The sequence below is a fragment of the Podarcis vaucheri genome (genome assembly GCF_965113315.1).
Source record: "Podarcis vaucheri genome assembly, chromosome: 7".
NCBI classification, from domain to species: Eukaryota; Metazoa; Chordata; class Lepidosauria; order Squamata; family Lacertidae; genus Podarcis; species Podarcis vaucheri.
This window is the reverse complement of record NC_138765.1, coordinates 61650704-61676143: the sequence shown is the minus strand read 5'-3', so window position 1 is coordinate 61676143 and position 25440 is coordinate 61650704. Positions and strand designations below refer to the sequence as shown.

The 25440-nt window shown below is 43.3% G+C and overlaps 1 protein-coding gene across 2 annotated transcripts in view; it reads left to right on the top strand.

The window, feature by feature from the left end:
- LONP2 (lon peptidase 2, peroxisomal) overlaps window positions 1-15704 on the top strand; it is a 52786-nt gene extending 37082 nt beyond the window's left edge. For both annotated transcript variants that reach the window (XM_082232908.1, XM_082232907.1), the window contains exons 12-15: window positions 6071-6213; window positions 9734-9941; window positions 12434-12624; window positions 14984-15704. In XM_082232908.1, coding sequence (XP_082089034.1) covers window positions 6071-6213; window positions 9734-9941; window positions 12434-12624; window positions 14984-15205 — 764 coding nt within the window. In that variant the 3' untranslated portion in view covers window positions 15206-15704. The remainder of the gene's footprint in view (window positions 1-6070; window positions 6214-9733; window positions 9942-12433; window positions 12625-14983) is intronic.
- The last annotated feature ends 9736 nt before the right edge of the window (window positions 15705-25440 follow it).

The window sequence follows — 25440 nt, the reverse complement described above, 5'->3', positions numbered from 1 at the left end:
GGGTGTCATCTTAGAAAAAGGCATCTTCTCCTAGGTGAGAATGGGAGAGTGACTCTTCTATGATGAAGCATGCATATTAAAGCACATTAACAATTTTTAAAACCGTTGCCTTTTAAGTATGTTGCTTGTTTGGGGATTCTTTAGTCCATTTAAAAATATTGTAAATGGAGTAATTGGTTTTATCGGTGATAGAGTTTTGTTCTGTTTCTAACTGCTTTCTAGAGATTTTACTGCATGCCATTATTTGTACTTTTTTGGTTTTATGTAACCTATGTACTGTTTTTTGTTATAGTGGTTTTTTTTAATATAAGTAATTAATCTACCCAGTTAATAAGTTTAAAATGTGGAGCCCTGGAGAAGATAAAGAAACTAAGATATTTCATAAAGAAAAAAACCTCACATGCAGTGCTGGTAATCAGTTTAAGAGCCCTGAAGTCTTAGTGACTTGAGGAAGGATAACATTTTAGTTATCTAGTTTTACTAGGGAGAGGGCCAAAGCTCAGTGGTAGAGTATCTTTTTTGTTTGCAGAGGGTGCCCCAGGTTCAGTTCCCAGCAACTCCAGGTAGGGCTTGGAGAGACTCCCAGACTGCAGCTCCAGAGAGCCACTCCCAGACAACAGCACTGAGCAACGTGGATCAATGGTCGGAAGCATTATGAGGCAGGCAGCTTCCTGTGTTTCTAGCAGAGCAGTTTGGAAGCTCTTCCCTTCACATGATACAGTGACTTGTTTACTATTAAACGCAGAACAAAAGGGAGGCTGTCTTCAGCATTCCAGCTAATCCAGCGAAGGAGTTATTTACAGTGTTAAAATTAGAGCTGGCAATCGCTGCCAGCTAGGAAAGTCATAGCAAGCTGAGTGCTTCCAAATGGTGTAAAACTCCTGTTTGTTAAGGGCTGTCTTTTTTCTTTTTTTTCTTTTTGGCTGTTTGGAGAGAACCCAGAAATCCTAATCTGTGAACAGTTGTCTTTGTGTGGCCTGAAATTGACAGCAGGCAAAACAATGCAAAATAAAAGAGAGCCTGACAAACAGGGAAAGGGCTTGATGTTTGGCTGCGCTGGCATTAGAATGGCACTGCTTTAGCCCCAGAAGGAGGTGGGTTGTTTTGTAAAAAGAGAGAGAGAGAGAGAGAGAGGAGGAGGAGGGCAAATGCTTTGCAGCACGCAAGCCCTGCAATTGTAAGGAGCTGTAATGAATCAAGCCGTCTTGGAAAACGTTGCTCAGGCCTGCCCAGCTTCAAAACACCTAGCCCAATGCAAGCCACCTGCCATGTATCGTGACTTGTTGGGTCCTTGGCGACATTTCAGTTTCTTCAGTCTTCGTTGACCTTAGCAGCCAAAAGCCAGGAGATTTATCAAGCCCACCCACCCAACAGTCTGTACTATGTAGGTGGTAGGAAGCCTTCAGCTCAGGTCTCCAGCTGCAGTTTCTGTAGGAGACTCTCAAAATATCATCATACAGTATTCAAGCCCAAACAGAGGGTGCCTGACTTCTCATACAGTGCCTGTCCTTCTCCTAAAAGGAAATGATAGAGATGGTGTGAAGCAGGCCCTGGGGTGGGGTAGCTAATCTATAGTCTTCCAACTCCCGCCAGCTCCAGCCACCATGGCCAGTGGTTAGGGGTGATGGGGGAGGGGGCTGTAGTCCATCAATATCTGGAGGGGCCACCCCTGCCTCAGATGAATGAAGGAGTAAGGATTTACAAGCCAGCCAAATGCCAGATCCCTCATATCACAAACTAACCTTAGCATTGCATGACTAAAACAAAAAGTTAACGCATTGAGATTCCCTGTTTAGTGTGCCAGAGAAATATAACAAAGTAGTTACTACTTAGAACTGAATTGTTTGCTGCAATCATTTTTTTGACCCGACAAATTTGAAAGGAAATCTGAAAAGCATGAATTCCAGGCAAAAATCCTCTTGCGAGTTAGGCACCATTCTTAATAACCCACACTGCCTCATACTTAGGATTTTAAAGTCAGTCTCGGGTCTGTTTTGGCTAAAATGTGGAATTTTATGAGAAGGGTATAAAATCTCGGGATCTCAATTTTTTTATTATTAAATTCATTTGTTTGCATAGCAAGCATGTGGCTTTAAAACACCTGGGCTTTTAACAAAAAGTAGCCAGTCTCTCTTATTTGCCTTGGGGCTTTCTCCCCCCTTCCCCTTCTAAAAGAGCACAGGGTTCAACTTCAGCCAATCTTGCTGCAGAAACATTAACGAAAATCTGATGAGAGCAAATCCCAAGGTGATACGGCTGCAGGCAGCTGTGAGCTTTGAATAAAGCTGCACTGTGGTTAACACACTTAAAGGAATGTCAGCAAAAATGTAGCACTTGGACGGGGCCCCCAGTCTCTGGCACCTTCTCTTTTCTCTCCACACCCCCCCCCCACAGCTTATAAAGCAGAGGAAGGGAACCTGTGGCCCTCCAGATGTTGTTGAACTCAAAGACCCATCAACCCTACCAGCATGGGCAGCAATCAGAGATGATGGGAGTCTGACAGTATCTGGAGGGCAAAAGAATCCTCACTCTGCCCTGTTGCAAAAGTCGAAGTCTACTGGCACAATCTGCCCAGAAAATTATCTGGTGCTGGCCCACTAAAATGGCAAAGTAAAGCTTGTGACCCAAACACTCTGTGTAAAGGAATAATATCAACAGCAGGGGCAGGCAACCTGGTGCCTTCCAGATGTTCATGGAATGCAACTCCTGGAGTGCTAACTGGGACTGGAGGGAGGGAACCCAGTAGACTCCCCCAAACTATACATGCACCCTGTCTTAAGTTTGCTCCCCAAGCCTGTGCTTGCATGTTTGGCAGTCAGTCCCACAGAGCTCGGTGGGGCTTCCTCCAAGAAGCTGGGTCACAGTATTTTGCCCCTCTTTCCTAGCAACACAGACTGTGGAAGTACCATATCCAAGTGCAGGTCCCCACAGCTAACTGGGACCCTCAGAGACAGGACTCTCTGAGCCCAAATCTTCTGAGAAGATTCTCTAGGCTCCCTTCAGACCAAAAGCCCCACACAGTTTAGGATGGGGAACCTGAGACCCTCCAGTTGTCTTGGGACTCCAGCTCCCATCAGCCCCCTCCCAGCATGGCCAGTGGTCAGAGGTGATGGGAGTTCAAGTCCAGCAACATGTGGAAGGGGCCACAGGTTCCCCATCCCTCTGAAAGATGTCCTATCCAAGCCTTCCTCATGGACAGATCCATTCAGGACCAAATTTAGTTCAATGGACAATTTAGGATAATCTCCTCCTGCCCTCACTGGACTTGTGTGAAATCTTAACATCATACTTTTTAATCTAGTTGTTATCTTTCTAATTTAAAATAAGCCAACCTGTTTTGTAGGCAATATTTTTTTTATTACTATTCTTCAGCCTGCTTGGTTCTGTAGCCTCTTGTGAGGTTTGTATGTTTATGTAACAAACGCCAATCTGATTATTGATGCTTCAGTCCGGCCTGTGTTCTATTTGTAATCAGAATGAGCTAAGAGAGCTTATTATTTGAAGCAGAAACCACAACGCTAGCTGTGATTGCACAACTTGGTATGCAAAGTTGCAAATTTTGTGTTGCATCAGATTTGGGGCAGTAGGGGAGGGGGTCAGAGAGTGGATTAAATTTCTGCCGAAAGATGGGACACTGTTGTTTGTCACTGCGACATATTATGAAACAGGCCTTCCTAATTGGGTTATCTGAGTATAAAGCAAAAAAAGAAAGAAAGAAACGTGGTTTTCTCAATAGGACAGATGCCCTTCACAATTTCAGGAGAGAATCATTTACAAGTCCCCCATGTTGCCAACTGCTGTCTGCAGAATAAAAAAAATCCTTCCAGTAGCACCTTAAAGACCAACTAAGTTAGTTCTTGGTATGAGCTTTCGTGTGCATGCACACTTCTTCAGATACCAGATACTTCTTCTGTGCTGTCTGCAGAGTGAGCAGCTTGAAATAAAACTGGACCAAGTCCCAGTTAAAATATGAATAGTTTCCTGTATGCTTTTAGTTTCTTATTTATTTATTTTTATTTCATAAAATTTATACACTGCTTGATTGTAAAAAAAGAAAACCCTCAAAGCAGTTTACAAGAGAATTAAAAAATGAAAATATCAGTAGAAACAACTCTTTTAAACATTCAAAAGATAAAACCAGCAATAAACTAAAAACAGACTTAAGACTTATGTCAACATTCTACATGTCTGGGTAGGCTTGCCTAACAAAAATTATTTTAGTGGGCACCAAAAAGAATACATTGAAAATGCTTGCGTGACGTCAATAGACCAGGAGTTCCAGAGTGTAGGTGCTGCCACACTAAAAGATTGATTTCTTACAAATGCGGAATGGGTATTCTGTAACACCTTCAACAGTGCTAATTCCTCCTATCTTAATGGTTGAGAAGGCATGTATGGGTTTTCCAAATAAACTAGCTGCTTACGTCTTCCAGCAAAATGCTGGAGAGCATTCCTATGGTGTTATGTATGCGTTGGTGTCTTTCGTTGCACACATTTCCTTCCCGTGCCTTCCACCATTGTGCTGATGAGGGACACTGCGGGACACAGTAGTAACATACATTCTGTCATTCTAAGGATCCCTGTGCAAAGCTTGCCTCCTGCTGCCAGTACCCCTTGCTGTAGACTCTACTCACTCTGTGTGCTATGCTGCAGTGGTGGAGGACCTGTGGCTCTCAAGATGTGGTCAGACTCCTGCTCCATTGGTCATGACCATTGGCCATGCTGGAGTTGACTAATGGGAGTTGGAATCCAACAGCATTTGGAAGGCCACAGGTTTCCCACTTTGGCTCTATTGGTCTAAGAACACAGGACACTTTGTTCTACGGATCCTTAGTGCATCTATCTCATTATTGTCTTGGCAGGGAGAAGCGAATGTGGGGTCCTGCAGATGTTGTTAGACTAGAACCCCCATGCTGGTTGGGGCTGATGAGCATTGGAGTACAACAACGCACATTGTCTATAGTGGTTTACACGGACTGGCAGCAGCTCTTCATCTACCCAACTCTACCTGGAGATGTCGGGGCTGAATCTGGGGGCTTTTGCAAGCATAGTCATGTGCACAACCACTTAGCTGCTTCTTTCTCCCATAGGGTCTTCCTCATGGACTTATATTCTCTCTTTTGTGGATTTAAAAACGAAGAACGTGTTTGTTCTTTTGGTTAAAAATACCGACCTGGAACATGGGTGGGGGCTTGTGACACACACAGAAATGTTGTTGGATTCCCAATTCCCATCAGCCCAGCCAGTGGGAGCAAGGAGCAGGGAAGATGGGAGTTGGTCCAGCAACACTTTGAGGAGCAAAGGTTCTCCTCTTCTTTTCTCGAAGAACATAAAATCTCCTACAATGTGTTATCCATTGTTCAAAACATACGTCAGGGAGAGACTATTGCTGTGTGGCAGAACACATACTTTGCATGCCAAAGGTCCCATGATCAATAGCTGGCATCTCCAGTTAAAGAAGAATCAGGTAGCAAGTGTTGCGAAAGACCCCTGCCTTTTGTGCCCTGAAGAGCCGCTGCTTGTCAAATAGACTCAATGAGAACAGTGGTCTTTACTTGGTGTAAAACATCTTTGTGTTCACTTGCACCTCACCAGCTGCTGTGGGAGAAGTGGCAGGCTGCACACTCTGCAGTCTTCATGCACACACATTTGGACGCATATGTGTTTGAGAGAAGATGTATCTTCCCTACAGCATCTTCCCTACAATGGTGTTGTGTGTGTGTGTGTGTGTGTGTGTGTGTGTGTGTGTGTGTGTGTGTGTGTATAGCTGTGTTAAATGATGTGACTGAATCATTGAGCCTTAGGAGTAGCTCCATCAAGTGGTTGCCCATCCATTTAGTGGAGCCAGTCAATATTCTCTCTAGAACAGGCATAGGCAAACTCGGCCCTCCAGCTGTTTTGGGACTACAACTCCCATCATCCCTACCTAACAGGAACAGTGGTCAGGGATGATGGGAATTGTAGTCCCAAAACAGCTGGAGGGCTGAGTTTGCCTATGCCTGCTCTAGAAGTTGCCGGCAAATGTTTCTTATGATCATATCTGTGAAGTGACCTTTTTTCTAACCTTAAGAGTGTAGAGAGCATGTTGCGGAAGATGCGAAGCCTGATTCTCTCAGCGACACTGCCGATCTGGCTCTGCCACCTGAAATGCCCATTCTAATTGACTTAGATGCCTTGAAGGACATTCTTGGGCCACCAATGTACGAACTGGAGGTAATTATTGACTATTTTCCATCTTTGCTCTTTTTTATTTTGTAGCTTGTATAAATTAGTTGGTGTGGTGGTTTGTTTGCTTTCCCACCTTCAGAACAGCCAGGTTGGGAAGGGACTTCTGGGGAGAGTCCCATGGGCCAGATAGAAAGGCTGGGGTGGGGCCTGAATTTGGGTCCCAGGCCTGCTGTTCTCCACTTTATGCTAGTGGCATGAAATCTAAGCTCTTCCAGAAGCTACTTGGTTACATCCAGACTACATCTGAAGCCTCTGAGCTCTGTTCAGGCGCAAGGGTAAAACCCCTCTTATTACATGCAGTAGCAGGTAGCTTCCACTGAACTGTAGGTCTTATAAGACCAGTGAAAAAAATAGGACCTAGGGATGGAATGTCAAACCTCCAGTAGCTCTGTGTGCAACTTTGAACCATTGGGGTGTTTTTCCTTGCGATTTTGTCACCAGGATCTGGCCACATCCAGGGGCCAAGATTACCGGATGGCAGCTTCATAAAAGAAGTGAGGCTTTGGCATGCTTGAAGGGGTTTCTTTCTTCTTAAGCTGCTGTTGCCCTTCTCTCTGCAGCGAGGAGCGCTGAACTTCCGTCTCTGTGAAAAACATTCCAGATTGGTTCCGTTTGTTTTTCTTTGCTGCAGTCTGCAGTGGGGCCTCTCTCCCTCCCCACCCCACCCCCGGCTCAGAAAGCCTCACCTCTAACCTTCGCTCTGCCATCAATAACTAGCTGGAAATCAAGACCCTGCAAAGGCCAGTCACATGTCAGCGCTCAGCTCGAGGAGGCCCGGCAGAGAGAAATTGAAAACCTCCCGTAATTGAATTGACTGGCCCTTCTGGAAGGGGAAGGCCCTTTTCAAATGAATATATATATTAGAGAGAAGTTAGGCCTATAATCTCATAAGCGAGGGTGCTTTGGAAAGAATCAATTCAGTCAGCTGTTCCAAAGTCACAGTTCGCTTTTAGAGTCAAAACCTCTTTTGGTGGAATCAGAATATGGCACACCCCAGACGGATACATGTCACTCGCTGGAATTTCGAAATCCGATCCTGGCAGAGTCTGAGTGTGTATATCTAAAGCACCCTTTTGCCTCTCTCAAGAGAGATGGCTCAGTGCTGGCTGAGGATGATTAACTCATGATGGTTTCCTGAAATGCGAAATCCCTTTGTGTGCCTAGGAACACCCTGTGGCCTGCCTCTTCTCACATCTGTCTCTGCTGCTCCATAGGGCTGCTGCCACCCTGGTCCCAACTGCAATGTTTTCTTTACAATATTGTTGATGAATCCTGGGCTGCTTAATGGCCACTGGAAACAGCAGGTGTTTAGGACTGTTGACAACCTGGAAGCTGTAGGTGAGGGCAGGAGTTGGAAACCTGTGGTCCTCCAGATGTTTCCCAACTCCCATTCTTCCTAACAGATGTCCTCCAGATGTTGCCCAACTTCCATTTTTTCCTAACCATCAACCATGCTGGTTAGGGCTGATGGGGGTCCAGACAGCAGCTGGGAAGCCACAGGCTTTACCCCCAGACTTAGGGGGGGGTAAGGCTGACTCGCCTAGCACTTTGCTTGAAAAATGCTGCCTTAAGTTTACAACAATGGACTCTTCTGAGCATTCAGTGGCAGCTCATCCCACCATTTGGAAGCTAAACTTCTCATATGTGTGGCAAAACAGAAAACGGGTTAAAAATCAGGGCGGGGTGTTTGTCTGCAGCATTAACACTAAACTTTTAAGATAGAATTATCTGGGTGGATAAGAAAGTCTTCACTTGATGCTACAAGGACACAAGACTTGGCAATAGGTGTGCCCTTCTGGGGAGAGAATTTCACAGAAAAGTCCACAGTTGAGGTGCCACCACTGAAAAGGCCCTCTAAATATGGCTTCAATATTTGGGAGTAGGTTGCCCTTTGTATGTCTACATCCTAAACCGTATGGGGCTTAAATGGTTTTAAGCCAGCACTTCAAATTATACTTGGAGACAAACTGTTAGGCAGTGATGCTCTGTAAGTGAGATGTGTTCTATTCAACCAGCCTCAGTCAGCAGTCTGGCAGCTGTGTAACAACTGCCTGAGGCAGTTGAAGTTCTGTGGGTGCAGACACTACCTACCAGAGTTGGAACACTTCTGAATCCCATTGAGTTCTGTAGAACTCTCCAATTAAATCAGGGAGACAGAAAGGCACCTAGCTTTGGCTAGATCATGGCCCATGTGAAGGTTTGATAGAGCACTTTTTAAAAAGCATCTTCCTTTATAGCAGTTAAAGTTGAAGGTATAAGAGCTGACCTTTCCTTACTTGGAGAAACTGAAAAACAGGGTAGATCTCTGGGTTGCTGCATAAATGAAAAGTTCCATTTGCCAACTTCAAAAAACTTTAACTCATTTTTGCTGTTACAAAAAAACAGTACTCTATTCTCTGCTTTATGAAGCACCCATTTTAAGCCCCTACCCACATGCACCCTAGCCTTAGGAAACTTTCCTCAGAGTATATGTTTGCAGCTCCACCCTTTCAGAAAGCTGTTATCAGTGGTGTTTCAGTCCTTAACTTCCTTGGCCTGATGCAGGGAAGAAAAAATATGTGTAGCCGGAAAATATTAATGTGTGTAGTGAAAGGGTAACATTTCACTTGAAGTTTTGCTTGCTTTGTTTGTTAAAGCTAGGATTCTGGAAATGATCCATGCTGCAAAATGTTGACGTCTTTCTGCAGGGCCTGCAAGAAGGAGCTGTGCCGCCTGGCCTTTGGTTTGGACTCAGTCTAACCTTTATGTTTCCCTCCCCTTATGGTTTTGATTTATGGGCTACTGCTAAAATGAGGCTGCATTTTAAATTGTATTTTAACCCGTATTTTAATTAACTGCCCCCCCTTCCTATTACATTTTATTGTAATTTTATTGGTGTTAGCCACCCTGAGCTGGGTTCTGGCTGGGGAGGGTGGGGTATAAATAAAATATTATTATTATTATTATTATTATTATTATTATTATTATTATTATTATTATTTTATTTTGCGCCCAGTAATAAGCAGAAGTCATTTCTGAGATTCCCTCCTGTAATCCTCTTAGGAATGTTCCTAGAAGCTTGTCCAGAATGCCTGTGAACTAGGACCATTTCTGATAATCAAGGATGCTCTAATAGCATGGGCATACCGTCTCTGCTGGCTCCTTCTTTGTTTCTGGGCTCAGTTCAAGATGCTGTTCAGCTCTTTGGCCCCATCAATGCAGAGTTACTCATGGCTCAGTTTTATCCCTTATGCTCATGGGCGCAGCCAGGATTTTTGTCAGGGGGGCTGACCTTTTGTTAGGGGGAGCAGAATCTCAGTTTGCTATGTATTCTTATTAATTGGGGAGGGCAGCTACACCCATGCTTATGCTATTTAACATTTACATGAAACCACTTATTAGGGTCATTCGGAGAAACCCATCTTGGCCTTTCTGCAGTACTGAAATCAGAAGACCTATTTCAAGCGGGAGCCTTATTTTCGGCACCAAGCTGTCCCTTTCCACAGAAATACTATGCTTCTTTCAGGTGTCCGAGCGGCTGAATCAACCCGGCGTAGCAATAGGTTTGGCTTGGACTCCTTTAGGAGGGGAGATCATGTTTGTAGAAGCCAGTCGCATGGATGGGGAAGGCCAGCTGACTCTGACTGGGCAGCTGGGCGATGTCATGAAGGAGTCGGCACATCTTGCCATCAGCTGGCTGCGCAGCAACGCAAAGAAATACCTACTGACAAATGGTATGTGAGAAGGCATGAATGGAAAGATCTGGCGCATGCTTCATGCATGCATAGAATAGGTTTTGAACATGTCTGGCTTTTGCTGCCTGCCTCGGACTATAGAAGTGGAGGCCATCAAGCCTCTGGAAGACACCATACATTTTGGGTGGAAGGCATTTTTAGCTTGGGGCAAGTTGCAAAAGGAGACTGTTGCAAGTGCTTTGCATGGAAAAGGTCCCAGGTTTGGGCCTCAGCACAGCCCATGTAAATTAGCCGCCAAACAATACTAGCCTGCTCAGTTTTTTACTAGCCTACTTTTTACCCATAAGAACTGGCAGAGAACAAACAGGGCAGTCTGTCCCAATTTTACCAGTCTTTTACCAGTTAAAATCAGGCTTATGATTAGCAGGCTCAAAACACAGTAGGCTGGCTAAGAAAGGCGCTGACATGTCTCCATTTTATTATATTAAATGTCTTTATGCCACCACTTTGGTTAACCCAAAGAGCCTTATAGCAACCCAATGTAAAACAGTAGCTTTTCTTTTTAAATTTCTCTTTTTGGGCAAGGGTTTGATCTTTAAGAGTGCTTGGAATTGAATTAGTACTGTATATTTTGACACTGCTGTCTGGTTAAATTAGTCTGGGAATTCTTTCTTCTTGCTGCAGTAATTGCTTTGATTGTATTTTTTTAACTCCCGTTCTCAGGACATACATAAACTGAAAAGCAGATAGAAATGTTTCCAAATAAACAAAGAATTTGTAAATGGCCTCAGCTGGAAATTCCATTTTTAAGAACAGCGCAGCTATTGAAAACAGCAGAGTATTGGTTTTGAGGGACTTGCCTTCGTGTGAATGATCTGCACCTTGGTTTCTTAAGGTTGCTTTTACAAAAGGCTAAGAATGCTGTTTTCCCTCTAGCTGCTTTTTAAAGATGTGCTTTAAGCCTCAGCCCCTCATCTGTAATACGGAGATAATACTAGGCACATGAAACCATTGAAAGCTGCCTTATAGTGAGTCAGACCTTTTGGTCCACCTTGCTCAGTCCTGCCTACTTGGACTGGCAGCATCTCTCTAGGGATTCAGGCAAGGGGCAGTCCCAGTCCTGCTTGGAGATGCCAGGGATTGAATGCATGTGAAACCACGTGCTCTACTCACGAGTTACAGTCCAGATCCACTTTACAGATGCCAAAGGTGGTGTGTGTTTTCAAAGTATGCTTTGAAAACTCAGGACACTTCCTAGCGATGCTCAGTGTGTTTCTCCAATGGTGACTTTGCCTCAGGCTTAGCAGAAAGCATCTCCACCTGGGCAGCTGATTTTCACCACTGGGGCCCTGCCTTGTGCAGCCCTCTGTGCCATAAAAGGTAAAGGTAAAGGGACCCCTGACCATTAGGTCCAGTCGTGGCCGACTCTGGGGTTGCAGCACTCATCTCGCTTTACTGGCCGAGGGAGCCGGTGTACAGCTTCCGGGTCATGTGGCCAGCATGACTACGCCGCTTCTGGCGAAACAGAGCAGCGCACGGAATCGCCGTTTACCTTCCTGCCGGAGCGGTACCTATTTATCTACTTGCACTTTGACGTGCTTTCGAACTGCTAGGTTGGCAGGAGCAGTGACCGAGCAACGGGAGCTCACCCCGTTGCAGGGATTCGAGCTGCCGACCTTCTGATCGGCAAGTCCTAGGCTCTGTGGTTTAATCCACAGCGCCACCCGTGTCCCCCTCTGTGCCATAGCTCATACTATTTCAGTGTCCCCCAACCTCAGCAACAAGGAATTTGAGGGGAGGGGTGCCTAAGCAGGTAGGTACGACTGGCAAAAATTGGGTGTCCCACCTTGTGCAAGCCCCAGTAGATAAAAGTCCTAACTAATTTTATCATTCACTTGAAGATTTATCCAAGTGAATTTACTATTGACTGACTACTTCGAACAGCATACATTTTTGCCTGATCAAAACCAGCAATTCTGAAAGAAACCAGTGCTTTTATTGCCTGCACCCCGTATCATCACCAAAGAAGCATTTCTCCTCTCACATGTGCAGAAGGGAATGCCTCTGCTGAGATGGCCCTTATTCAGCTACAGTTCTTATAAACACTTTAAAAAAATTAAAAGTAACTTTTTTAAAAAAAATAATCTGCTGTCCAGTTATGGGGGGGCACCATTTTTAATCCAATCAATTCATTTTAGTACCACGGAAAGTGTTCGTACTGCTGTTAAACCGGTTTATCTGGGAAAGTGTTTCCAGATTCAAAGTGTAGCAGAGTATATTGACACAGGTGTTTTCTTCCTTAATCCTTCTGTCTCCCCCTCCTCCTCCCCCCCCTCCTCCACCACCCGGCACAGATCTCCTTTCAAATGCTCTGCTGCCAAGTGGAACAAGCGTCTGGAATGCAAGTCCTCCAGTGATGTGGTTTGTTTATTTGTTTGTTTGCTTTCCCCCAAAGAACAAAAGACCAGAAGCACTGCAGGTTTGAATTTTCCACACTGAACATCCCCCCTCCCCAATTCTCTTTCTTAAAGCTTCTGGAAGTTTTGATCTCCTTGACAACACAGACATCCATCTGCACTTCCCAGCTGGAGCTGTCACAAAAGATGGACCATCTGCTGGTGTTACCATAGTAACCTGCCTTGCCTCCTTGTTCAGTGGGCGGCTCGTGCGTTCAGATGTAGCCATGACTGGAGAAATTACACTAAGAGGCCTTGTTCTTCCAGTAAGTATTCTTTGCAGATAACGATATTGTTGAGGCTTTCTATCTCTCTATCTCATCCCCTGCCCCACCCCCTGCAAAACAAAAAAACCCAACACACCGCACATTCCAATACTAGTTCTAATTCTTTAATCTAGTCACGCTACTGAAGGTTGTCTGGTAAAGATAGCACAGTTCAACAAAACAAACAGTTAGCAGATACTTTATTTTTCAAATCTGCTCTACATTAGTGATCTGCCACAGGCGACATTTGCAAGACAAAACAGAGAAGATAATAGTAATTTATTCCAGCGGGTGGGGCTTATATTGTCAGATATTGCCTAATTGAAAACTGTGGCCACATCATCACTTTGTTCTCTGGGGAGCTGTTTTACCAGATTCAGCCAGTTTTACTTCCTTCCCACTTCTGTCTTGATGACAGCTAAGAATACCCCTAGATCAGACATGTTCAACCAGTCGACCATGATCTACAGGTAGATCCCTGGGTGCTCCTGGTAGATCATGGTTGATTGCGGGACCCTTATCGATCTCAGGATTAAAATAATGTTTCCAACCCCCTCCCCCCTCTGTTCCTCCGTCGCGTAAAGTGTTCGCTTGTTTGGCGTTTGTTGCTGTCGATCGTGGATATGATCATTGTCTTAATTGGTGCGTGCATTTGTTTTCTTACGGTTTTTTTTTTGGTGAGCAATGTATGGCATTTCCCCCCCAAAAGTTCAACAACTCTGGCTCCTCCTCCCTCTAATGTCAATGGGTAGATCACTGCCAGTTTTTTTATACTGGGAGTAGATCGCAGTCCCTTGGGAGTTGTATGTGCCTGCCCTAGAAGTTTGGTTAAACACCACTTCCAAGAGCTGGAAGTGTTGCTCACTGGGGCAATATGGTTTGAGCATATGATGCCAATCCTGGCCTGACTGCAGTGGCTGACGGTTAGTTTTCGCGTCCAATTCAAAGTGCTGGTTTTGACCTATTAAACCTTAAATGGCTCAGGTCCACAATACCTCAAGGACTGCCTTTCCTCACATGAACTTCCCCTCTTCATGTGCTTCCTCCACGAGGTGCCGGGGGTAGGAATATGAGAGAGGGCCTTTTCTGTGGTGGCTCCCCACTTGTGGAATGCTCTCCCCAGGGAGACTCACCTGGCACCTTTGTTACATATATTTTAGGTGCCAGGCAAAATTAAACAATCTGTGTAACTGTAAACCACTCTGTGATCCTCAGATGGAAGGGTGGTATAGAAATTTTAATCATCATCTTCCTTTTTAAAAGGCACTACTTGTGCGGGGATTTCATTATACTTGCCCAAAATCATCTTTCATAGGTTTGCTACAAAAATAAAAATACAAAACTGACACATGCCTCAGCTAGCCCAGGCCATTGTGATCTGAAGTGCTTTCTGGAATGTGCATAGTGTTGGTTGACGTCACCAACAGCAAGCAAGAAAACACTCCCTCTTCCATGTGACATCTCAAGGCACTATTCAGCCTGCAAAGAGCAAGTTTGTACTGGACCAGAAACTGACTAATCTCCGGAATTAGTCCTTTGCCAGTTTCAACCCTTATTCCAATCGAGACCTTTTCAGGATTGGTCATTGGGCTAAAACTGATGATGGGGCTTTTCTGCTCCTTTCCCTCCCTTGAGGTTGGTTTCAGGTCTTCTGCAAATGCAGTATTTGTAGTCTTAAGTGTTCTCATTTCGCAGGCTGGGGCCAAAATGGGGTGGCTGAACCAATATGGCTAACTGCTCTCATCCCCAATACACACAAGAAACAAAAACCAGAATCTGCATAACAGTTACACTTGCTTTGCTCTGTGTAGATCGGCAAACAAGTGATTCAGGTTAAAGGCAGTCCTGTTGGTTAATGATCCCAGGGAATGACCTGAAGGCTCACACACATCACAAAGCAAGCCTTCTGCAGCAAAATAGCTTCAGCTCTGTTCAGTTCCTAGGTGAGAGACCATCTAGGAAACTCATGTATGTTGTCTTTAATGATGGGAAAAGGTGGAATATAAATTTGATTAAATAACACATAGTCCAGGATTACATGTATTTTTGTGCCCCCCCTTCAAATCTGCACGTGGCAAACCCAAATTATGTATATGCTTATTACATTTTATATGTTTGACAAGCATTCACATAATTTGGATTCTTTAAGGGATGAAGGGAACAAATGGACATGGAGACAAGAGAGGAGTTGGCAAGAAAACACTGGAGTATGATGCATTGGTCTGTGAAAACATTAACAAAACAAGTTGAGAAAATTATTTGCACATAGCATAGTAATAACACAATGCCTTATTTCTGCCAGTAGCATCCTCCTTAAACTCTCTCTGCTCTCCCCATTTCATTCTGTGTATTTAAACAGGTTGGAGGAATTAAGGACAAAGTTCTAGCAGCACACCGAGCTGGACTAAAGCGAATTATCATTCCTCAAAGAAATGAAAAGGATCTTGAGGAGATTGCCGCCAACGTACGGCAGGATCTGAATTTTGTGATGACAAGCTGCCTGGATGAAGTTCTTAATGCCGCTTTTGATGGGGGATTTTCAGCCAAGACAAAACTTGATCACTTCAACAGTAAACTCTAAGCAGATTGACTTGGGCTCACTCAAGGAACAAAATGCAAAGCTGATGTTCATCTGGCATGATGCAAAAAAAATGTGAGAGTGTTTGAAATTGGCCAACACTGGAATGAGATTAGAATGTTTGAAAGGGCTCTTCTTCATTTGGCAGTACAAACTTGCTGCCCATTCTTACTGGTCTTTATGTGCATTAGTGGACAGGAGTCCAAAGAGATAGATTTGAATGCTAAGCTCTTAATTGTTAATCCCCTGTGCAATTAAGGGGTAGACTGATACAGCAGCAGAATATCCAATCACATGAGCCTCCATGAAATCTGCCTGTTAATTTATTGAAGCCTGCTTTCTTCCACCCCCACCCACCAAGAGCCTGATGCAAATGTTGAGATTTTACCTTGCTTTAATATCAGAGCTGTAGTTAAACTGTCACTGATGCCAAGCTACAGTATTGTTCACTTCGGGTTTTTAAGCTGAATGGGTATGCAAATGAATTAGTTCTGGTCTTGCACATGGGATTGTCCTGAGGTCTCATTCTTACAATAGACCAGGGACTTGCAGCTTTGAATCATAGGAGAGTCTCTGAAACTAGAAGAGTCTAATTTAGAACAGTCTAGGAAGTGTTGCAACAGAAACTTAACTTTGATTATTATAAAAGACTTTATTGCCTTGAAAAGTTGTAATGAGATCAGACACAAAATAAAGAGCTGATGGTACACAAGAGCCAACTTTCCTTTCAGGCTGAAGGTTCTCCTAGCACTGATAACACTTTCTACATGGAATGAGAAAGAGCCACATCTGCAGTGGTTATGGTTAGGGAAACAAGTATATGAAAGAGAGAGGAGATCATTCTGGTAAAAAAGGGGGAAATAATTATCTATTGATTGCCTGAAGTATCTCAAGATGCCAGCTGGCTCACAGGGGCATTTCTGAACAGAGGCTTGTTAGTGACATAACAGCTGTGAGAGATGTGACATACAGAAGAGAATGAGGTCTCCCAGACTGAGCAGTAGCAACTGTTCCCCCCTGAGCAGCCCTCCGGCTGTTGGACTCTAACTCCCATCAGCCAGCCCCAGCCAGCATGCCCAATGGCTAAGGATAATGGGAGCTGTTGTCCCAAAATATATTGTGGATGGTCATCATAGGATGTTTTCAGAGCACATTCATTCATTTCCACAAAGGAGTCCATTTGCGTTCGATACAAAATGGGTTGTTTACACAACCCAGTTACCTAAATAATGCTCACTGGTTATTGCAGGGATGAGGAACTTGTGGCCTTCTGGACACTACTGTACTCTTAACTCCCATTATCCCTGACCTTGCTGGCTGGAGTCAATGGGAGGTGGAGTCCTACACCATCCACAGGAACACACGTTCCCCACCCCCTGGGTTATTTGAAGCTCTTGCTTGTCTAAAAACCTTGTTTCACAGAGGCCACACACAATGACTTCCGTTTAAATTACATTTTAAATAACCTTTTAAAGGTTATATAGCCTTACGTTTCGCACAGACACGTTTTCAGCATTCTGTTTCACATAAAAGAAGTTCTAGTAAACGTCCATCCATGTAGTATGGCATGAATAAAGCACAGTGCTTAAATGTCATATGATACTATGCAAGACAGCACTAGCCCTGGCCTTGTTCCATGGAATGTAGCTTGGGCATGTGAGCGAGACGCATCCTTCACAGGGCTTAATATATGGCTGCAATTTTGGCTTTTAAGAACTCCATGTGCAACACACTACTTGACTAGTGTACAAAATCATACCGTAGGGAAGGAAGGGGGTCTTTCTTACCACACCCAGTGTACAAAGGACATGGGGTTCTGCAAGTGCAGGCTACAGGCACTTTGATTTGATTGATAGATGTGAACACACGAGCAGCACTACTTTATTGTACAAAGTTGTGGGTACAATTAGTATTTATGGGAATTTTGTTTTACAAACATACAAGGCTACAGGCAAGCACTTCAGATACGCAGTGTGGTGTTGGATCACTTTCCACTGCATTTTATTTATTGCTCTTTCAGCTGTTCCTGCCCCTCCCCCATCTTCTCCCACATCAAGCAGGGCAAATCTATTCTGGTCATGAATAGCTCAGGGCTTCTGAAGTCACAACCTCATCACACCCAGAGGTATTTGATCAATGCAAGATTGCAAGCGATACTGGTAGGGTCAGCTTGCTTAAACCATTTTTGACACACCCACTATTTTGACACTCTTGGAAATATGCTCCCTGCCACAAACTCTGTGTGTTTAATGGGCCAGCTGCAATTCCTTTTGTTCACTCTCAAAATAAGCTTTCATCATAATTGCCCCACACAAGCCCAGCTTTTGGTTCATATATTCAGTACTGCTCTTTAAAAACGTTTTCAAAGCCACTGGGAAATTTTCATTAACTAAGGGCTGCACAGTGCTGTGCAGTTACTTAGAAGCAAGTCTCACAGAATGCAATGAGGCTTGCTTTTGCAGGCAAACGTAGGATTTCAGGTTTATCATGACATCAACTGAAAACAATCTAGTCAAGTACAGCAACCCTCACCCTAGGACAACTGAGTCCTGCAAAAGAACAATAGATGTTTTAGAACTCCTAGTAAATATTTTACTTTTGAGTGTCAACCAACATATAGAGGTGATCTACTCAACACTGTGTACATAGGGTTGTATCCAATTCAAGAGTGGACCCAATAAAATAAATGGGCGTAAGTTAGGTATATCCATTACTTTCAATAGATCTAGGAAAAACACTGGAAACAACTCTGACTTTGAAAAAACCCTTCACAAAAAATACTTGAGTAAGCTTCGTAGTTATGGGATAAGAGGACCTCCTAATGGAGAGTGAGATAGTGGAGTCCCCGTCGTTTCAGTATTGCAACCTGTGCTTTTCAACATGTTCCTTTATAGATGTGTTTGATAAAAGTATTTATAAACCACCAACAATATATATATATATAGTGGTGTAAAATAATAATAATTTGTTAATTTATTATTTGTACTGCATCCATCTGACTGGGCTGCCCCAACCACTCTAGGCGGCTGATTAAAATCATTTTAAAAAATCATAAAACACAAAGCCAATGACCAACCCTGAATCAAAGTAATTCTCTACAAAACACTTGGCAACAAAACATTGTAATTGCCTGTTTAATTTCCATGGGAACAGTTATCCAAAGTACTAGCGCCATGATGCTAAAAGCTTTAGTTCTCATACACACTAAACAAAAATGAGGGTGGCATTTGATTATTGTAGTGATAAGAGACAAGGCAAGCCGTGATATTCCACCTCCTCTGTCAGCAGCAATCAGAAAACCAGTTTCTGGAAATTGCAAGAGGAGAGAGTGTTGTTGCACTCAGGCCCCGCTTGCAGGCTTCCCACAGCCATCTGGTGATCACTGTAAGAACAGGATGCTGGACTAGATGGGCCTTTTGGACCAAGTCAGTGGGGATCTTCTTGTGCAGTGTATCCTCACCTTCTAACAGATGCCTAAAAACCTAGGCAGCCATGTAAGGATACTGTAAGCTGTTAGGTACTCAAGTCCCCACTTCTTGCCCTATTTTTCTTTCCCAGCTGACAGTCAACATACTGACTGCTGACCATGCTCCATTATCATCAGACTAAATTTGTATTGGGCCACTGCAGAAAAGGCACTAGAACTTTTTAGATGAGTCTTATTTAAAAGGGAGAAAGCAGGGTATACAATTAGGGCACCAGGCAGCAAATGCATATAGATGAAGGCCCTCCTCTTCCTAAATATATTTTCTCCAGACAGAGAACTGAAACCCTAAGGGGAGGACACACACGCGCGTCATTCCTGGAGTTTCCTTTCTCTTGGCTCCCGTTAACCAGCTTATTTTTATCGTTCTTGAACCCTGCTCAATTTGTATTTGTCAGTGGGAGATTCTTCCTTGGCTCAGAAGCGGGGAGATTCCTCAGCTAATCTTTTCCCTCCTCTGCTCCTGTAGAGCAAGCTTTGTGGGAAATTTTGCCCTCCGACCCTCACTGCTAAGGAATGCAACCCTTTGTCTTCCTGCTAGCCAGTCTGGAGACACTTGATGAGAAAATCCTGCAGGCACCCCTTGCCTCTCCTGGAATGGGAAGCTACCCCGCCTGAAGTTATAGGAAGCCACTGGCCCAGGCAGGAAATGTTAATGGAGAACTGGGAGGGAGAACTGATTGAACTTCCCTTTTGAAAAAGCTCTGTAAGCTCCCCTTCCAACACATCACTGAGTCATGATTCAAAGCAAGCTGCTAGGCATTGCTATGAAATCACCCTCTCCATCTACTCCAAATCCAGGGCATGAAAAAATTATCTTGAACCAGAAGGGAAGTATTCCTTAGTGCAGCAACTCTAACTCCCAAACTCTGGTCTATGAGCCACATACAGGTAGTCCATGGTATAGCGCCATTAGATATCATGTGTTTAATTATACTTTTGTTGCTTCTTTTATTGTAATCCTAAATGCACTTTATTGTATTATAATCTGAATTCTACGATTCAAACTGTAATACAGTGGTACCTTGGTTTACAACCATAATCCGTTCCTGAGGTCCATTTGTAAACCAAAACAGGTTGTAACCCAAGGCACGCTTTTGCCAATGGGGCCTCAAAAAAAAGGGGGGAAGGGTTGTAATCCAAAAAAAGGTTGCAACCCGGGACATGCACTTCCGGGTTTGATGTGTGTAATCCAAACTTAGGCAAACCAAGGTACCACTGTACAGTATAATACAATGTAAGAAATAAAAGCAGCAATAAAAATAGATTAAGAATGGTACAGCATCTAGCACAGCACATTGCAAAAGGCAGCTGAAATATCAGAGCTATAGTCAAATTGTCACTGATGCCAAGCTACAGTCTTATACTTGAGTAAGCTTCGTAAAAAGCAAAATAGAATTTCAGTAAAGGAAGGTTACAGCAGGGATCAACACTTCACTACCCCACCCCCAAAAAATATTCCACATTACAACCAAAAGTTCATAGGGAGACATCTCCAACCAAGGAGGCAGCTCCAAGATATTACTCCAAAATGGAAGAATGAATACACATCTCCTGTCCCATTGGTTATTGAATATGTGGTCATAATTCTGTTTCAGCAGGATTTGATGCCATAATACTGTTCCCACCCTATTCTTCCAAAGGCCTGTGCAGGCAGCCACTGTAAGGGACTCAAGAATGAAAAGCAACCAAGTAAACACTTCCTTTTTAATACAGCCAGGCTGCATCATTATTGTCTGTCATGAAATTTGTATTTCACAAAGCGGAAAACACACATAATGCCTTCCCTCCAATTATTGCATGTATACATGAGCTGAAAGCAGCCAAGGATGGGGCTAAACACTGTGACAAAAAATAAAATTGATGCTCTGGAAAAACCCACTTTTTTCATTCTCTCGTTACATGTCATAGCAACATAGACTCCTACAAAGCCCCACACCCATATGCTAATATTTCATTTCCATAGTCCATTTCTGAATTTAACCCAGCAAGTATAACAGGAGTCTCCAGTAACAAAAGAGATTCAAACCGGTCTAACTTGCACATCAAAAGCCAGGATGTTAAGTGTAGTGTATGAACAAAGGATCTGAGATTTGTTTACCTCTTTTGTTCTCTCACATCTCTGACTTTCTAAGCACGAAGGTTTCAACCCTAAACACACCATTACTAGGAAGTAGTTCTTACTGAAAACGGGTGAAGATGTGTAGAAGAGGGCTGCACACTGATGCTGCAGCAATGGCTCTCACTTCAAGCTGCATGAGAGTGAGAAGCCACAGGGCAACAAGAACAAATCAGCAGCTACTTTCTGTTTCATTAAACAAACGTGTGGCATTCATCTTGGACCATTTAAAAAGATTTTTAAAAATAAAAAATGTCTGTGCATGTCAACTAGAATTGCTCCCCAACTGATCTGGATTTTTTATTTTTTTCAGAAAAGAAAAATCCACCTGAGAGCTGCTGGTGATCAGGGTATACACTAGCAGCTTAGACAGACTCTGGGCAGCTTCATTATGACTTGGCACATAGTTTGAAGGCACATAGTGCAACTGATTTGCTGACGCTGAGCAAGTTTAGATCTGGGCAGGGTCTGAAAAGCTTCCATGTTCATTGCTTTGAGTTCCATCCCGGAGGACAGGGGATATATACATATTAAAAATATATGTAACCTTAGTTATACTGCCAAGTGGGTTTGCAAACATTCCCAGAACACAAGATAATTCAGGAAACTCAAAGAAAAACCTTTGCAAATTCAGTAGTGCAGCAGTTCAACACCTAAATCCTATATGGCTAGGATCCATGTTACCTGAAAGATTATCTCTCTTTTTGAACCTGCCCTGGTGCTAAGATCTGTGGGAGAGCATCTTCTCTTGGTCCCATCAACATCAAAGTTGGTGGTGACAGGATAGCAAGCCTTTTCCTATATTGTGGGATTCCCTCACAAAAGGGGTTAGACCAGATCTCTGTTATCATTTCACCAGTAGGTTAAGAACATCCTATTTAGACAGAGCTTTAAAAACCAGGTGCAGTTTATGTTCACTACTGGGCTGCTTGTTATCAGGGCAAAGAGTATGTTAATACTGGCTCTAAGTGTGTTTTACCGTATTTTAACTATTGTTTTTAACTAGATTGTTTTTATTACTTCACATTTTAAAATGTTTTTAAAACTGTTGTAAGCTGCCTTGAATCCCAACTTGGGAGAAAGGTGGAATAGAAATACTTTAAATAAACAAACAAATCCAGCATAATTGGCTGCAGTATGCACAATGGTCCAAGGTGCTAAGTATATTTGCAATGTCACAGAAAACAGCAGGGCACAGATTCTCAGAAAACATACAACTGCAAAGATGCATGCCATCCAAATTGCATGCCATTTCACTGATGCCCTGAAACGTATCACTGTCCAAACCAAGGTTATCTTAAAATATCTGCATAATTCTTACTCATTTTCAATGCCCTTCCTTAAATACAAGGGGAAAAGAGGGGCAAACATTCAGAAGTAAACTTCAGAGTTAAATGACCCCCCCAAACAAAAAAAATCTGAAAAAGTATTTATGCAAATACATTGATTGGTTATGTGTACATTACACCTTAAAGTGAGCAGAGCCCTGCTGGATCAAGACAATGCCCCAACTAGTCCAGTACTTTGTTCTCACTGCAGCCAACTGGATGCCTGTGGAAAGCCCACAAGCAGAACCAAAATGCAACAGTGGTTTATCCATTTGAAATTCCCAGCAACTAGAATTCAGAGACATACTGCCTCCACCATCAGAGACAGAACCAAGCAATAGTGACTAGTATTATTAACAAAACAAATTCCTTCCATCCAGTAGCACCTTGGAGACCAACTAAGTTTGTTATTGGTACGAGCTTTCATGTGCATGCACACTTCTTCAGATACACTGAAACAGAAGTCACCAGACCCTGATATATAGTGAGATGGTGGGGAGGGGCATTACTCAAGATAGTGAGAATGGTTGATTGGCTGATAGGTGTGGTAAACCTGTTGACAACTGTTAACGACTGCAATTGGTCTTACAGGAAAAAGCAAAGCGTGAGATGGCTTAAAATAGCTTTATCGTGTATAATGAGATAAGAATCCAATGTCTCTATTCAGACCAAGTCTCTCCATGGTTTTAAGCTTGGTAATAAGTTTCAATTCAGCAACTTCTCTTTCCAGTCTATTTCTGAAATTCTTTTGTAATAAGACAGCTACTTTGAGATCTTGTATAGAAGGTCCTGGGAGATTAAAGTGTTCTCCTACTGGTTTCTCTTGTCTTGTTATTCCTGATATCAGATTTATGTCTGTTTATTATTTGGCGTAGGGTTTGGCCTTTTTGTCCAATATAGAGAGATGAAGGGCACTGTTGGCATTTGATGGCATACACAATGTTAGATGAGCAATTAAATAGTCCTGAGATGGTATGTTTTATGTTGTTGGGGCCAGTAATGGTGTTGTCCGGGTGTATGTGGCAGCAAAGTTGGCATCTGGGTTTATTGTAGGCTCTGGTGCCAGTGTCCATGTTAAGTCTGGTTGTAGTATTATTGTGGGTTAGGAGTTGTTTAAGACTGGGTGGCTGTCTGTAGGCAATGAAAGGTCTTCTTCCCAGAGCTTGAGAAAGAACTGTCATTGTCTAGGAGAGGTTGTAGATCTCTGATGATGTGTTGAACTGTTTTAACTTGGGAGCTGCAAGTGATTACTAGTGGTGTTGTTATTTTCTTTTTTGGGTCTGTCTTGCAGCAAGTTCTCTTTGAGTATCAGTGTGGCTCTGTTGATCTGTTGTTTAACTTCATCAGGTGGGTATTTTAGTTCTAAAAAGGTTTGCCGTAGATCTCTTAGGTGAATGTCTCTGTCTGTAGAGTTGGAACAGATGCGGGTGTAATGTAGGGCCTGGCTATATACAATGGATTGTTTGGTATGTTTGGGATGGTAGCTAGAGGCATGTAGATATGTTTGTCGGTCAGTTGGTTTACGGTATAAGGTAGTGCCCATCCTGTATTTTTATAGTAGTGTCCAAAAATGTATTTCTTGCATAGATTGGTTCATTGTTAGGTTGATGGTGGGGTGAAAGTCATTGAATGTCTGGTGGAAGGTGTCCAGGGTCTGCTGACCATGTGTCCAGATAATACAAATCGTCAACGTATCGCAGGTATAAGAGAGGTTTGAGTGGGTAGGAGTTTAGGAAATGCTGTTCTAAATCTGCCATGAAGCTGTTGGGCATACTGTGGGTGCCCATTGCTGTGCTACTGATATGGAGGAGCAGGTCATCACCAAATTAGAAGTTGTTGTGGGTAAGGACAAATGGCAGAGTTTGGTAGCAAAGTCCGCTGTGATTTTATTTGAAATGGTGTTCCTTATAGCTTGTAATCCATCACTGTGTGGGATGTTGGTATACAGAGATTCCACATCCATAGTGGCTAGTATAGTATTGTTAGGAAGATTATTCAAAGATTGTATTTTCCTCAGAAAATCTGTGGTGCCACATACGTAGCTGGGAGCACTGATGGCATATGGTTTCAAAACAGAGCCCATATAACCGGAAACACCCACAGTAATAGTGCCAATACCTGAGATAATGGGGCATCCTGGATTTCCTGGTTTGAGTATTTTAGGTAGAAGACAGTATTTTTAAGCAAGCTTAATACGCAACAGGCTGAATGGCACTTACCTTAATGCAGCTGCTCATTTCATACCTGCTTTGAAGTCAAAACTAATTAGTAGCACAGTCGATATCCTGTTAAAGCAAACTGCAATCTATTGAATTCTAGATTACAACTAAATATTTACATATAACATAGCAGTTTGGGGGGGGGGGAGGAAATGGGCAGGATCAGCCATATTTAAGTACTTTGAAGTACTTTGATAACCAAGGAATCGCATGTGGGAGAGTGACTGGGCTGATTACCAGGACAGAGTGCTTCATTCTTCCTCTACACAAAGTATAGAAATCATTGGGCTGCCAGAAAAAGGAAATCCCACTGCCACCTCACCTAGCACAGAAAGCTCTACAGCTGTCCTCTGCTAGCCTATGACAGACTAGTAACTCTCCTGAGCTTAGTCACAAGGCTGATTCAGCCACAGCAGACATGGAGAAGTACCCCTCACACAGTGTATTCAAACCCTCTCTCCTCCCAGTTCCCTATCTGCATTGTGCTGAAGCTTGGTGAAATGAGGTTCTTTTTGTGCCTCACCTATCTGCATCCAGCAGCCTTCTGCTTCCTAGACCCCCTTCCCACCACAGTGCTATTCCAGCTGTTGAATAGATAGAATATTTCCCATTCTTGCATTGATTCTTGCCTGCCCCTTCTATTAAAGGAATCCTTATAGATTACTTTTAATCTTTCACAAGCACTTCCCTCAGGATAACTTTTAAGACATGCAGAGTGTTCATCTGTGTAATCCGCACAAAAATTAAGAGAGCCTTGGCACAGATCCCATTGGCAAAACAAAAGTAAAAACAAAAGAAATATCACATTGGTTGACATTTCTGGAAAGTAGATGCAGCACTAAGCCCTGCATGTTGAATCCCAGAAATCCCAACCATTAACGTTCAAAAAAAAAGGTCAGGTCAAAGAATGGCTGCTACTACCACCACCACTACCACTGGGAATTCCTCTAGGAGCTAGGAACACTATCAGTGTTCCCCTTGTGCAAGAACAGGCAGCATATCCTTGGACAAAGGAACAAGGAATTCTGAGCAATGTTGCATTCAAGTGAGCTTCTATTCCGTTAAGGCAAAAAATTCACTTAAAAGAG